Raw genomic sequence first — 15,868 nt, forward strand, 5'->3', positions numbered from 1 at the left:
TCACATAAAAGGAGTATCCAGAATTGTGTGTTATCCTCTTAAGTGACTGGTTTTTCTTCTTTAAGTGGAAAACCAGGACACTATGGTAGAATCTATTTATTAAACTTCTATATCATGTGTAATGTTATAAATACAGTTGGTTTTTTTTTTTAATCACATAATTAAGTTTTGAATTATTTCCAGGGTTTCCATGTGTGATTATTTGTTACTCTTGTAGCTCAGCAAAGGCCTAGCCTGCGGGATGCTTCCATCTGGTGTGTTGTCTCTTCCCTTGGAAGCGCTGAGAATTGATGTGAGGGCACAAACTCCCCAGGCAGCTAAGCTGCCTGTCAAGCCGAAAACCGAGGCTGCTGTTGGATGTGTGTGAGTCAGTGAGGTTGAGCTCGAGGTGTGTTTTCCTCTGTATGTGTGGCAACAAAGGAGTAAAAGGTGGTTCAGCAGCACTGTCTGAAATTTGGGGCCTGGATGCTGAGATTGGACCCTCATGTTCGTGGAAACAAACATAAGTCCTGTATCATGAGTGTTGTGCAAGACTGCTTAGGACTGCTTACAAATGAACTAATAATACTATTTAAAACGTGTGGGCAGAAAACATGCAGACTTAGGGTTAGACACAGTGCAAGGCATATTCCATTACCTTGGTCTCTTTTTTTTTCATATTTGCACTTCCCATCTGATTTGGAGATGTGAATTGAGATGTAAGGTTCTTCCATTTCTTAAGATGAATTTTGTTTATTTTCCAGAATTGAAAGGGTTATAGACAACAATACTACGGTGAAAATGGTTCCCATCAAAATAGTTCATTCTGAGAGCAGCGCAGAGAAGGAGAGTCGGCAGAGTCTTGTCAGTACTATGGAGCCTCCTGCTTTACCCAGTGGTTTGGAAAAGGACCAGATTAAAACACTCAGCACTTCTGAGCAGTCCTATTCCCGATTCTGTGCTTACACCAGGCAAGGTGTAGAACCAGAGCCGGAAGCCAGAACCAAACCAGCTGACCCTCAACCAGCTGAAGAACCTGGGAGCAACTTGAAGGACAGCAATGCTGCCACACAAGCAGCCAGCTATGTAAAGGCCAAAGAAAAGAGCTTCGAAGACTGGAAGTCAGAAGAACTTGCCAGAGAGATTGTGGGAAGAGATAAATCTCTAGCAGACATATTAGATCCTAATGTAAAAATCAAAACAACAATGGATCTGATGGTTGGTATATTCCCCAAAGATGAACATCTCCTAGAAGAAGCTCAGCAGCGCAGGAAGCTCCTGCCAAAAGTTCCTTCTCCAAAAATTTCAGAAGAGAAGTGAGTATTATTTTATGTAAACCAGTGTATCCTTGTAAGCTTCTATCCAAAGTGTGCCAGTATTCCTGTGGGGCTGAAGGTGAGGGTCTTCTTACTGTCAAGGTTTGGGTCTTTTATAAGACTTTTTCATCAGAATATTAGTCAAGCATTATCTACTAACAATACCATTAATGACAGAAACAGAACATTGTTGTACAATATGAAAAATTTCCCAACAAGTGATTGAAAACCATTATTTGACAACTTAAGGAATAATTAACATTTCCCATTTCATAGTGATTATATATTGTGCCGAAGTCATCCAGTCTAGTATCTGGATAGAGAATATTCAAGCCTTTTTTATGTCATGAAAATTTACAAACACAGCTTGAAGCGGGTATGAGGCATTTCCTGGAATTGAATGAGATCAAAGTAAGAAAAAAATTAAATTCCTTTCATGTTGATGTTCCATGGTTTTTGTTTTCTTGATACAAGTTATCTGATAAGCCTTCTGGAGAAGTCAGTGTGTCATTTGGTAATCAAAAAGTTAAATTACTTATGTTACATTGTAGTGTCCCACATTTGGCAGTCTGAAAGGATACTCTCTATATGACATTGGAGGTCTTCATAGGACTTTGTAAAATGTAACTTTGCATTTTGTTTCCAGATGAGGTAGCTTAGATCCATTTCACCTCTTGTAGTGGTGAAAGGTCTTCTGTACAACTTCAGTTTTAGCTTTTACTGGTCACGTACTGAGTTGATATAAATTTTCTTTACAGACAGCATTTATTTGTCCTGTTTGCAGAGGTAATGGCTTTCTGTTGATCCCCCTGCTTCCTCAGTGAAATGATGGCTCTAAAAGATTGTCCTTTCTTTTCATTGATTAGTGTGTAAAGCAGTTAATGAAAGTTTTGACTTTTCCCCAGGAAAGAGGAGCAGAGTGCGCCGTCTGCCATCTCCCTGACAACCAATTCTACTTACTACAGCACATCTGCACCAAAGGCAGAGCTGCTGATTAAAATGAAGGACATGCAGGAGCAGCAGCAACAGCAGCAGAGTGAGGATGATTCTGAAGATGAGCTGGATCACGACTTGTCAGAGAAGAAGGTAAAAAACATTTCTAAAAGCATAACGGGACACTCTGAGTTCTGGGCATTTCATTAGCTGTGAATTTGTTAGGCTAAACACTCCTCAATAAAAGGCCTTTTAGATGTACAGGATGACTTAAAAAAATCAGGTGAGGGTTTGTGGGGTTTTTTGAAGTTTTTTGGGGTGAATTAAATGTCCAGCTGCGAATTCAGGAACTGGAGATTAGGTGCTTCTTGCAATTTGATGCAGATTTTGGAAAGTCTCAACAGGAGAAGTTTTGGGGAGGTTATTTTGAAATACCATTTTCCATTTGAGGTTCTTCTGCATTTCTCACACTTACTAGGTACAAAGAAACACCAGTATGTATCCCACTGTAGCTGGTGGTGGTTTTAGTTGTTCCATTCTTTTGAAATTTATGTTCAGGGATAGGGTTTGTCTCAAGAGAGAAGGAACATACACACATGCCCCTTCTTTTTTTTATTTTTTTTCTCCCCATTTATTTCCATGAGCCCCAAACCACTTGGCCCTCCATTTCTCCTACTTCCCAAATTAATAACCGCTGTGGGAGATAGCTAATCAGCTTGGTGGATTCAGTGGAACTTACTCATCACAAAGGAGGCAGCCTTCTCCACTCTTGTTTTTCCCCATCCTTTGGTGTTTTATTTCTGATAGAAGGTCAACATAATCCCCATGATATTAAAATGATGATCTGACATTTCTGTGGTTTAAGGAAGTGGTGTCCTGTGTTAAAATAATTGCACTCATCTCAATAACAATTTGGCTCAAAATATTTTAATCAGACATCCCAGTACAGATAAACTGGAAGAAATGGTCTGTTTGATCAAGTAACGTAGTGTAGTTTACCTCTGTTTACCTAAAGCAGTAATGCAGTGGTGTGCAGACCTTTTCTGTTGAAGTCAGCCTTCTGCTTAATAATCAGCTGCCAGGGTGTACTTGATAATCCAGTCCCACAGACACATCTTTTAATTATTACGAATATGCTTAGTTGCTAAGAATGAGAGATTTTGTAGAAGATTCCCGTCTCTGGTTCAGCAGGAGTGGCTGCCACTATATTTGAGGGGGCTGTTGTGTTTTCTGTTATCTCTGTTTTATTTTAACCTCCCTTTGCCGCCTCTGCATCGCACAGTTCAATACGCCGTGCGCTGCCAGGGGCATGGTGTGTCTGCAACAGGAGACCTTCCCTTACCCTCCTGCTCCACAGCCACTGAATCCAACAGATGTACTATTTAGACAAATTAGGATTTTCCTTAATTTTAAGTACAATTTGGTTTTATGTGGTGCCACACATGATGATCACATTTATCATTTTTGCTAGAATTAGTTTCATTCTCGTTAATTGTAGGAGAGAGGGAAAACTGAACCTTTCTTGTTTGCCCAACGAATTAAATACTAAAACTTTTATAAGCAAAAGTACCATTTATTTGTGTTGATTTCTTAACAGGAGAATCATGTTCACCCTTTTCATACTCCTCTATCCATCCTCTCAGCTTCAGTTGCACAACACTAACCATAAGAGAGAAAATTTTTCATGAAGAGCTTTTAGCAGAACTCTCCCATCTTCTCTAAGTGCGCATGTTGTTGTAGCCACACACACACTGCTGCTTACTTCTCTCCCTGCTCCTCCCCATGCAGTAGGATGGAGCACTCAGTTCAGTGGGCTTTCATCATGGATCTTGTCAGAAAACATATAAAACTCACGGTAAGTGGGTCAAGGCATCTTTTATAAAACAGAATATATAGCTTGACCCAGCTTCTTGTATTTGGCAACAGTTTAACAAAGGATCGTTAAGGACCTGAACACTTTATGACTTTACTTATTTTAGAGGGGGCATACACCCAGAACCTGTTATTTGATTCCTAGAAACTGGGCAGTTCTGTAATGAGATATCTTAATTGCAGTCCACTATGGAATGATTGCAGTATTTGTCATTCTCTGCTTTGCAAACCAGAAATGTGTGGTGCTTCTTTTTTTACTTTTGAAGTAAAGGAATTTCATATAGAGTTGTTAATTTTTTTAGTTTTATTTTTGGTAGATCCCTGTATTCCCAGCTAGCAGCAATAGAATGTATTTGTCTCATGTACTGAGTTTAATGTAGTTTTGCCACAATTATAAAATACTGATCAGATGCTGAAGATGCTGTAAGGGTGCTTTTTGTAGTAACGAAAATCTATGTGTGACTGAGTAGGAAGTTTCCCCCTTGCTTGTAGGAAAGTTTTGACAGCTTCTGAAGAGTATAAAAATAATTAAAGAGTACCAAGTTTTTTCTGGTTTTAGGCCGGAACTCGTTAGGAATGGAGTGGTGAGCTGAGAGCAGAGAATAATTTACGTAAAGCATGCCAAGCAGTGAACCACCTGAGCAGCACTCTGCTGAGCTACTTTCTGTGTTGCTAGTAAGATCAGCAAGAATTACTGGGGAAAAAATAGGTTTTATTATTTTCTTGTATACTGGTACAGAAGTCACAGCTATAAATTATTCATCTGCCAGTTTCAAGATGTAGATTGCAGCTCTTCTGGCTCAATAGATATTAAACACAATACAGGTTTTCTGCTGGTTAGCAAAAGCAGAATGAGCACACGGTTACTGCATGCAGAGGCTGTTTCATCTGGGTAGGAGGCAATCAGGGATCATAATCCAATTCTTAATAGATATGACAGGCTTAGTATTTATGGCCTTCTCACCTGCAAAATGAGTCCCTTAGAGGCTGGCTTAGGATGCTTGGGGACACCTAAACATGATGTTACTGGGAAAATGGCTTCTTTCTCTTTTTGAGAGACAGAAACTGAGAGAGCTGATCTAGACTGTCAGATCAGATCAGTAAATATGGAGCACACATACGGCTTTTTTTCATTAGAGAAAGTTGCAGCACAGCTGCAGAAGTGAAAAACTTGAGATAATAACGTAGGGCACAATGGTATCCTGTTGTGTTTGAAATGGTGAAACAGCAGCATAGTGCATGTCATCTGAGGGAAATGAGAGCGTAGCACTGTGACCTACATAATCCAAATCAAACTGCATTTGCATTGAGGGAAGGGGGAGGAAATCAAATCCTGCAGATTAATCAGTCAGTAAAGCAGGCATCTGTAGAACTGCTTACTACCTTAATCTTTTGGGCACCCGGACTAACAGATAGCCCAAATCCTGCTTAACCTGGACTGAGTACATTAAATCAAAAAGGAGAAAACCAGTGTGGATAATCCATGGGTTGAATTTCTACTTTCAAAAAGGCTCCTGAATTTTCAGGGTGTAGTTGCTTTCTGTTAAGATGGCAGACTGTTTTGTTTTGTTTTTTTTTGTTCCGAAAATAAATTGGCAATGACTGTTCAGTGGCAGCTGCTATCAGTATGTTTCTCAGTAATCATGAAGGCTTGTAATCAGACCTGCATATAGAAAGCAGAGTTCCTAAAGAATGCCATAAGTAATTTAAAGAAAAAAAAAAAAAAAAGGCAACGGGTACTGTGAAATAATGACCATTTTAAAGGATGTAATTTTCATTCAGAAATTGCACTGAGGTGTATGTTTGGAGAATGCTTTGGGAATTTTTTTTACCTTAAATTAGCTGAAGACCAAATAGGCATCTACATTTAAATGAATGAGGCATTTTTAGGGTGTGATTCATCTCATGTTAGGGTAGACAACTAACTGAACTGACTTCTACCCTTTGTGCACAAGTGAGAGCTGGTGGGTGGCTGAGGACTCTTGCCCAAATGCAGGGAAGGAACTGGGCAGCACAGATTGACCACAGGTTCATTTGAGGGAGAAGATATGCATTCTTTGTCTGGTTCTGCCTGTGATGCACCTGACATGTTTTTTCTAAGGCAGTGCATGTGCTTCTCAGGCGGTGCGGGACTGTAGTACAGAAGCCCCTCCCAAACTGCAGGTGAGGTGATATATCCACCTGGCATGGGACAGTGGCAGCCAGAGACTCTTGTCTGGTCCTTTGGCAGAGCGACTTTGCACAGCTTTGGACAGGGCTGCTTTGTACAACACAGTGGCTTTTCTTCCCTGTTCTGTGCCATAGGGATTGTGATTTCCCTACAGAAATGTTGGAAGGCACTGTTATCGCTAAGATTTTCTCTGAGTGGAAGGGTTGCTATTGGAGGAACACTAATATTATGCAAAAAGGAAGAAAAAGCTACACAGTGCCCTAGTTTTAACTGCATCACGTGGAAAATACAGGATTGTTTTTTTGGTACTGTGTATGTTCCTGAGTGCAGTTCTTCAGCAAGGTGTCATGGACCTGGTATTTAGAGAGAAAAGGATGTGCTGTACTTTATGCTGTTCCATAGCAGTCCTTGAAGCTGTTTAAAGAAGAAGCAGGAATGCTTGTTGATGGGGTGGAATTCCTTCATCTTTTGCAACCAAGGTAATTTGCTTTAATACAGGTCTCAGGCTGAGCATTGTAGAGCTATGTCCTGAACCTTTGAATCCAAAGGTATAGACCTTAGACATATACTTAGATACGTATTTATTTGTAATACACTCATTGTCAAAGCCTCGTGGGAATTTAAAATGTATTGATGTGCCAGCTGACATGAGTTTCAGAAGTAGGGAAAAATACAGTAGTGCTAATAAATTCTTATCTCCTTTATTTTCCATAGCAAGAACTTATTGACAGCATTAGCAGGAAGCTGCAGGTGCTGAGAGAAGCACGGGAGACACTTCTGGAAGACATCCAAGCAAACAATATTCTGGGGGAGGAGGTAGAGGCCATTGTGAAAGAGGTTTGCAAACCAAATGAGTTTGACAAATTCAAGATGTTTATTGGAGACCTTGACAAAGTGGTCAACCTCCTGCTGTCACTGTCCGGTCGTCTGGCCCGCGTGGAAAATGCCCTTAATAACCTGGATGACAGCACTGCTCCGGAAGAACGGGTGAGAAAAGCCAACAATAATATCGCTTCATTTAGTCAAGCTGGGGTGGGGGCTTTTGTTTGGTTTTCTTTATCTAAATTGCCGAGCTCAAGAGGAGGGATAATGAGTGGATAAATCTCATCAGGCCATTTGTTTTAGATTTCTTTAACCTTTTCTCTTTGCCTTGCTTTTCTTGGAATACTAAAACTACAAGTGGCTTGCTAAGAAAAGTGGGTTAGGGGTGCACCATACTGGAAAACGGACTTCTTGGCAAAAGTTAAAGAAAGAGGGGGTCTACTGATGAGAGCACAGAAGGGAGGCAAACAAAAATATTCTAACAATTCAAGATGGGAAAAGGAGTGTTCATGCTGTAATGCACCTTAAGGACTTCTTTATACTCAAGATCTTGATACAAATCTGTAAGGTTGATACAAAGAAAACATTTCTCGGCTACTACAGCTTCCTCCACAATGCCCAGCAAGGAACAAGAGCAATCAAAACCAGAGGGGGGTGCTGCAGAGGGTAGGCATTGCAAAAAGAATTTTTTACTAGAAAACATGTTTTACACAAGCAGAATAGCCTGGTAGTGATGTGGAGGAATCCCATAGACGTAAAAATTTCAGGAGAAGGAACATTCAAGGTGCTCTTACCTCCTGGATCCCACCTCTGCTTGCAGCAGTTTATCTTCGAATCCCATCAGGCCTTAGCTGGGAAGGAGATAGCTGGCAGTGCAGATACCCATCGAAGGAGAGATGTAGATATGTGTGAAACTTAGGCTAAAATAAATATCGAGGGTGGAGGGTGTTTGTGTGTCAAGTGATTTTAACTTCTACGGTTTAATGAATGTGAAGTAGGATTTTTGGCTTGTAGCTGGAGTGGAGTGAAGTGCCAGCAGTCCACCTAAGTGTTGTAACAGAATTTTTTCCACGGGCTGTGGCTTCATGGTATGTTTGTTCAGCCTGCTCCACTGTTTCACCCATAAGAACCAGTAAGGGCTGGGACTAATCTGAAGCTGTGCTTTTGCTGTTTGGCCCTAACATACTTGTTTAATGGCAGTTCAGCCCCCTCTTTTACTGAGGTGAAGGGAAGGTATTTGACAGCTTATTAGAGGGCACATCAAAGTTTCTGGCACTTAAAGAAATTTAATGCCTCATTAGACTTTTTTTTTAAATGTGGTTGCAGTTGCCTAATGGGGAAAGAGCTACCAGATGATATGTGCGTATAGGAAACACAGTTTGAGAGCTGTGATAAAAATAGCTTACTGGCTAGGTCTGGAAAAGGAAGGTGGTGAGGAGGTGTTGTAGTAAGGACAGTCAGAAATTGTGTGTGTGCGCTGCTGTCAAATTTATACTGACAGAAGTCCAAATCTTTAGTGTATTTTAATGCCCATTCATCTTCTCATCCACTGGCAGCGAAGTCTTGTTGTAGTAGCATCAGAAACCCATCAGAAATCATCAGGAGAGATCCATCCAGAGATGGATTGAGACTAGGCCTGGAAAGAAAGACTTGGGGGTGTTTGTGGATTACTTGGCAATGTGCACTTGCAGCTCAGAGAGCCAAATATGCCCTGGGCTGCATCACCAGCAGGGTGAGGGAGGAGATTCTGCTCTTGTGAGACCCTACCTGGAGTTCTGCATCCAGCTCTGGGGCCCATAACACAAGAAAGACGTCGACCATGACCATGGAACATGTCCAGAGGAGGACACTGAGTTGATCAGAGGGCTGGAGTCCCCTGTCCTATGAAGACAGACAGAGAACTGGGGCTGTTCAGTCCAGAGAAGAAAATACCAGGAAGATCTTAGAGCAACCTTCCAGTACCTAAGGAGAGCTTACAAGAGGGCTGGAGAGGGAGTTTTACAAGGTCATGTAGCAATAAGACAAGGGTGGATGGCCTTAAGTTGAAGGAGGGCAGGTTTAGATTAGATATTAGGAAGAAATTCTTTACTGAGGGGGGATGAGGCACTGGAACAGGTTGTCCAAAGAGACTGTAGACTCCCCATCCCTGGAAATATTCAAGATGAGGTTGGATGAGGCTTTGAGCAACCTGGTCTAGTGAAAGGTGTTCCTACCCATCACAGGGAGGTTGGAACTAGATAATCTTTAAGGTCTCTTCCAACCCAAACCATTCTATAGTTCTATGAAATATATCTAGAAGTGTTGGTCAGAGATGCTTCTCAGATAGATCAAGTCCTGGGGTATTTTGACTATAAATCATGTAGAGTTACATATGCATTTCTTTGAATTTAGACTGGTGCTTGTGGCTTTTTTGGTTGTCCTTTAGTGTCTTATAGGTCAAATGATAATATTTGGTGAACCACTAATGTACCATACAAATAAAACAGGGGATTTTACTTCCATCCCTGGGGATCATATCACTAATTTTTTTTTTTTTGGCTGATGTTGTCTAATAAACGTTGCTCTGATAGCTTTCCATTTTCTAGGAATCAGCAGCAGCTTAGCAGATTTTCTGACCATTAGATGCTCTGTCATAGGTCTTTTTTTGCCACAGGGAACAGTATCAGGTATTTCAAGCTTCTGGAAGGAGCTTCATCAGAAAGAGCCCCCTCCATTCCATGCAGCAAGGCCAGTGTCTTCTCATTACTTGTCCTGTGTGTTGAGAACACTGAAGCACTGAACCAGCATTGAATCCACAGAGGTGATCGGGTCCCTAAACCCCCAAGACTTGCAAGATCAGGGGCAAGTACCAAGGATAGTCATTAAGAAACTGGATCCCAGGAAATCAGATACATGGAGAGAGTTCACCTTTCTATGGCTGTGTTTCAAAATAGCAAACAGCTCTTGAGAAAGATTCTCAACAGAAAGAGTGAAAGATTGTTCTATCAGAGGAGCTTCAGATAGCTGATGTTGGCTGGGGCTTCAGAGCAGTGCAAAAAAACTCTTCTGTACTCTGCCTGGCTTTAGTTGGTTGAAGATGGTCAAATGAAACCATCTGACATCATTTACTCTGTTAGCCTGGGTGAGCCATTTACCCATCGCTCAGAGAACCTCCTCGAGAATGGTGATTTGAACCTGTTACAATATATTTCACTTTACCCTTCAAAACAGGTTTTCTGGTGTCAGTCATCTTTGACAGAGGTAAAAACAAATTCAAGAGGTGTCACATCTGCTTTTGTCCTTTCTGCATCCCGCTTTTTCCTTAGTTTTTCCCTAAACCTCCACAAGGACAGAGGTACTAAGGTGTCATGCAAAGTTCATAACTTAAGTAGTGTTTGCTTTTCTTAAACTTACCACGTTGTTTGTGTTCATCTGAAAGTCACACCATAGGCTTGGTAGAAGAAACCATGCAACTTAAATCTCAGGAACTGCCATGAAGAACATAACATCTGACTGTTCTTGTGTCTGTTGACAATCATAACAAGTGGCTTGAAAAACAGCTGTGTCATCACAGGGCTATGCAGGTAACTCTGCAACTGAGGTACCAGCTGGTTGATTTGTGCCCTCTTGTGTTCATCAGACTCTGTCTAGTTCTGTTGCTGCTGCTCAGCGTACACACGGGCAAAGCTGCGCTCGAGAGCAGTGTAGCCACACTCCCTGGGCCTATCTGCTGGTTGTCCTGGTGAATTTAGCAGAACTGTAGTTCCATCTCTTTGCATCAGATAGTTCTGATTGCAACTTGCAGGGGGATTTTTTCTTCCCCTGGCATAAGCTCAAAGGGAGATTAAACTCTGTTTTTTCTAATAGTGTGTGATTTCTGTGACTTTTCTTCCTTAACTGTCTTGAATCCTGAGTTAATCTAGGCTGTGTATTTTAAGTTCATTGAGAGCACAAATCTGAAAACATTTTACTCTTGAGCTTTGGACTGTCTGTAGAAAAAGAGGCAGCACAGGATATGTGTGCAGCTCTGGCAGGTAAATTTTTTAAAGCTCAGTGGTCTGTATCTCCCTTTGTCTTGTTCTTCCATCTTAAGAGATCCTGTTGTACAGTCTGCAAAAACACTTCTCTGTAAATCCTTGAAGCTTATTAAATAGCACATGTGATTTAACAGAAAGTGCAAATGAATAAAATGGACGCGTTTGTTTGAACAGACTGAGGTTTATTTGAAGTCAGCTTCTCAAAGAGAATTCATCTCCGAAGCAAAGCTGAAAGTTACAGATTGGTATCTCTTGGGGGCACTTTTTAATTAAGTTCAGGAGTTTCTACAGGAATTCTTGTAGGCCAGCCATGCTCTGTCACTGGAAAAAGGCAATCACTTCTAGGCAGACATCTGAAAAAGGTCAGATTAACGATGCTCCTGTTTCTTTCCATACACTGCCAAAGGAGTGTAGCCGAATGATTCAAATGGGACTCAGACAGGTTGACTGTGTAAACAGGGGGAGAGGAACCTCAGCCTCTTTGCTTGTATTTGTGAATGGAATGGACAGCACAGCTCCTGTCCTCTGCTCTCCTCTTTCCTTTTGTGTTTCTCCATTCAATCTCCCTTTTTCCTATTTTGCCTTTTTTTTTTTTTTTTGCTTCACTTCTGTTCTCTTGCCTCATCTTTCTTTCCTGCTCATGTCTGAAGACCACATGACTTCACGTCTCATAGGGAAGGTGTGTGGATGCAGCAGAATTGCTAAGTACAGTGTCAGAAGCTGTGTAAGAACAAATCGCTCCTGTTGGACAGACAAATTGGTCTGTTTCTGGGTTCTGGAACCGCAGCTGTCAGTGCTGTGTATTGAAGGTGTAAGACATTACTGAGTGAAGTCTTAATTTGAAGAACTGTTTTTCAAAGGCAGCTGTATTTTATACAGCTATTTTGAACTATTAAATAGTAAAGGAATCTTTGAGGTAATTGCTGTTGAGTCCAATAGAAAGTAATGGTGCATCTTTCATTGATTTACATTTTTTTCTGTTTGTTAATGCATTTTATTAGAATAAACTTAAAGGATCACTCCTTTTCTATCTTTCTAAATACTCAAGAAAGTCTTTGTCTTTGCAGATAAAACAGACTTGAGACTTAAACACTGACGCTGTTGTCCCAGCCTAGTGAACCCAGTGAATTTCTAACTCTTTTTCTTTTCTCCTAAGCGGACACTGGTAGATAAGCAAAAGCTGCTGACACAGCAACATGAAGATGCAAAGGAGCTGAAGGAAAACCTGGATCGCCGAGAGCGCATTGTCTTTGACATTTTGGCAAACTACTTGAGTGAGGAGAACTTAGCAGACTATGAGCACTTTGTGAAAATGAAGTCGGCCCTGATCATTGAGCAGCGGGAGCTTGAGGACAAGATCAAGCTGGGGGAAGAACAGCTGAAGTGTCTGACCGATAGCCTCCAACCTGAGCGGCTCAAATGAGGGGACTGGTTTGACCAACCATGTGAAAAATGGGAAAGAAGGAAGGGAAGGGGAGGGGTTCCAAGTATACAAACGAGTATCTTGGGTTGCCTGAGTGTCTGGTAGAGAAACAAGTGCACAAGAGAAAAATAGCTCTCACAACAGCAATAACGCTCTTTCATTTTTTTTGGAATGATGTATTTAATTTTTTAGGACACATTTTTATTGCTGGACTCTACAGCTGTTTCTCATTGCCTAACTTGCAGAAAGCTCCACAGAAAAGGACAGACTCTTAACCTTTCTGCTCAGTATGTTCAAAGTCTGTGGCAGTTGTGCATGCGAACAATGATTTTTAGAATAGGCTGTATACTTTCTTTATGTTCAGATGCTGCACAGACTGCTGGGAAACCCAACAGCAATTCATGAATGCACACAAATTTAGAAGCTCGACATTTAGTGGGGTTTTGTTGTTTGTTTGTTTGTTTGTTTTTTAAGACACATTGAATAGGGGAAGCGTGTATCTTATAGCTAATATATTCAGATTGCTGAAATGTAGTGTCACTCTGATCCTGTGGCATCAGACACTTTTTTGTAATGTTGTATATAGGGTGGCACTTTCCCCTTGCAGAAAATAACTTCAGGATCAGTTTCAGTTAAACACTTTTTAAACAGCTTGCAAATCACCTAATAGCTACCTTGCTGAAGATTTTTTTTTAAATTATTTTGCAAGACATATTTGTACACCCTTTTAATGCAGTGCACGTGATTTTCTTTACCAAGTTGTACTTGATTTAAGAAACAGGCTGGAAGTACTGTGCTGATTTTGATCAAAACATTTTTCATCTAAATTATTTAGAAGGCTCATTTGCTCTTTCTTGTGCTTTTTATGCATGTTTTTATTATTCTTCCCCCAAACCCACAACCCTTCATGCAAATAAATGTGGGTTAAGGACACTGCTTCTATTTTCCTTTTGATTGCTCAACAGTGTGATGGTTTTATACAGACAGTTAAGTTATATTGAAGTTGACCTACATATTGCCGATCATTCCTCTTTCTCAGACTACCGAATGCAATATAAACACTTCTGCCTTGTAAATATTGTGCATTACTTGGAGCAACTCTGCTTTGTAACTGTGAACAGAAGTGGGGCTGTTTGTTTGTTTGTTTTCCATTGCACAGTGATAAGGAGAGGATGATAGTTCACAGTATCAGATTACTGCTTGTGTTCTCGTAATACTACCGTTGGCTTATAACAGTAGCTCCAAAAAGAGGTGCTAACTCATGTTTTAGTGCAGTAATAGGTTGTGCGGATTTGCTTAGGTGCCTACAGAGAAATTCTGTAGTGTCTAAATGTCACATTCTGTGTTAAGATAAAGTTTTGCAGACAAAGTCTCGGGTGACTTTGTGCCATTTACATTGTAGTAAGGAAAACATTTCTCTCTCCTCAGACTAATACGTTCCCCAACAAGCCATTTTCAAGGCTGATGTGGATGCCAGTCTGTAGCTAAACTGGTTGAAAATCCAAGTAGTCAGCTGTCGAAAAGAGAGAAGAGACTTCTTCCCACTACTCCTGCAGTATGGCAGCATTCACAAGAGTTTTTCTGTCCTTCTTAACTAAATCCTCTCTTTTGTGGGGAGGGAACTGGAGAGGTGCTGATCAGTGAATTCCTTGCGAGCTGGGGAACTGGGGAGCAAAATGTCCTCTGGAACCAGCTCCTTTACAGACAGGTGCAAACATTAAAAGGACTGTTGCCCCCTGCCCCCACCTTATAGTGCACTACTTTGTATAACCTGGACCAAATCTTTAATTAAATGATGTTGATGTGTATCAGTTGAGGTCAAATGGAGCTACCACTTTACAAGACCTACAGCTGACCTTAGTTTCTCCCTCCTAGTTCAGAAATGTAGTCTTCTGACATCTCACAGTTATATGCTGCTATGTTCCTAGGACAAGTGATCCCTTTGTCCTTAAACTTACCCCTTAACCATAACAGACCCAAAACTAAACATAAATTATGCTTGTCTTTTAGCTTGGAGAAAAGTGTGCATTGTTTTATCTGTGGCATTTTAAAAATTTTACATATTGTGGTTACTCTGAAATGTGTATGTGAAATGTGAATAATAATATAATTGCAATGTGTTTGTATACAGTACTTCGAGTTAGATCTCTGATAAAAGGTAGCAATATTGTGAAAGCTATATGTATTATCCTTTTCACAGAACAGTTGTGTAGACACTATTTCCTTTCCTTCTTTAAAACTCTTGAAAACCTCTCACCCTAGGAAAGCTGAAGGTGGTTGCCTCCCAATGTTATATGTAAATCTGTAAATAGCTATACTGTTGCTTTTTGGAAAAATCTGGTGCTAATGTTTTGCCTTTGGCATCCTGGGGATGGCTGTTTTCTTCATCCTTTGTTGTTCTCAATTCTAGATCTCTTTGTATAGTGAAAAGTTTCCACAAGGCTTCTTCAACTGTTTGGATCCTGCAGCCCAGAGTGAAAAGGTACAGTTTTCCTGCCTGACACTTAACACGTACCTACTGACAAATGGTATTGCTTGACTTTGAGAAAAATAAACTGTATATTTCAATGTAGAGTTGCTCTCTGTGTACAGTTTTAATGTCAAAAGCCACTGCTTTGCTTGGCAGTGTTGGCCATCTCATAGTGCCTGTCAGCAGTGCTTTGAGCTTATAAATGCCAGGCCAGTTATCCCATGGTCTGATGTAGCTCGCTGTCTTTTCGCAGCTTATTTCACGTGCTGGGTAATCGATTGATCATTCTCAAGTTCCCTCTGTAAGTACCAGAAATGTGTTCATGTCTATTTAGTATTTTAAGTGTGTGAATAGGAGATGGCACAAAGGAAAATGTGTTGTGAGGTAGATAAAATAAATCAGTCTTTCACCACTTATAGGGTATATACCAGGGAAGCAGTTTAGACTTTTCCACTTGGGCAGTTACACTCTTCCAGCTTCATCCCATGTTTAGAGTGGATACCTTGTATCTCAGTGATGCTCAAGGTTTTTTGCAAGAACAGATCACTGTGAACTCTCCAACTCTAACAGACTTCCACAGAAACTATTTAATTTCAAATTAATGGGGGTTCTCAGATTAACTGCATAATTTTCTGCCTTATTGGGAAACACTGCCAAGCGTGCCTAAATTCTTACTGGAGGTGACCACAGATCACAGGATCATAGCTTGATGAATCATCCTGGAAATTATTTGTTCGTAATTTTCTATGAAGGTCTTTATCAAAGAAACTATCTGTGAAAAGGAAGTTAGGGAAGGAAAAATTCTTGGGTATCTGTAGGGTTTTTCTAAACTTCCTTTTCACCCCTTTCTTTTCCCTCTCTCTTTGT

The 15,868-nt window shown here is 40.6% G+C and overlaps 1 protein-coding gene across 5 annotated transcripts in view; it reads left to right on the forward strand.

Annotated features, from left to right (window-relative positions):
* Positions 1-15,868, forward strand: part of SHROOM2 (shroom family member 2) — a 142,422-nt gene that overhangs the window by 108,035 nt on the left and 18,519 nt on the right. For 4 of the 5 annotated variants that reach the window (XM_027890250.1, XM_027890251.1, XM_027890252.1 and 1 more), the window contains 4 exons: positions 744-1,295; positions 2,201-2,381; positions 6,985-7,257; positions 12,265-15,105. In XM_027890250.1, coding sequence (XP_027746051.1) covers positions 744-1,295; positions 2,201-2,381; positions 6,985-7,257; positions 12,265-12,531 — 1,273 coding nt within the window. In that variant the 3' untranslated portion in view covers positions 12,532-15,105. Of the gene's footprint in view, positions 1-743; positions 1,296-2,200; positions 2,382-6,984; positions 7,258-12,264; positions 15,106-15,868 lie in introns of those variants that run through there. The other variant, XR_003571925.1, reaches the window with a different exon arrangement.

This window comes from Empidonax traillii, unplaced genomic scaffold, assembly GCF_003031625.1.
Source record: "Empidonax traillii isolate 1590-97213 ecotype Southwest subspecies unplaced genomic scaffold, ASM303162v1 scaffold282:size975252, whole genome shotgun sequence".
Taxonomy (NCBI): domain Eukaryota; kingdom Metazoa; phylum Chordata; class Aves; order Passeriformes; family Tyrannidae; genus Empidonax; species Empidonax traillii.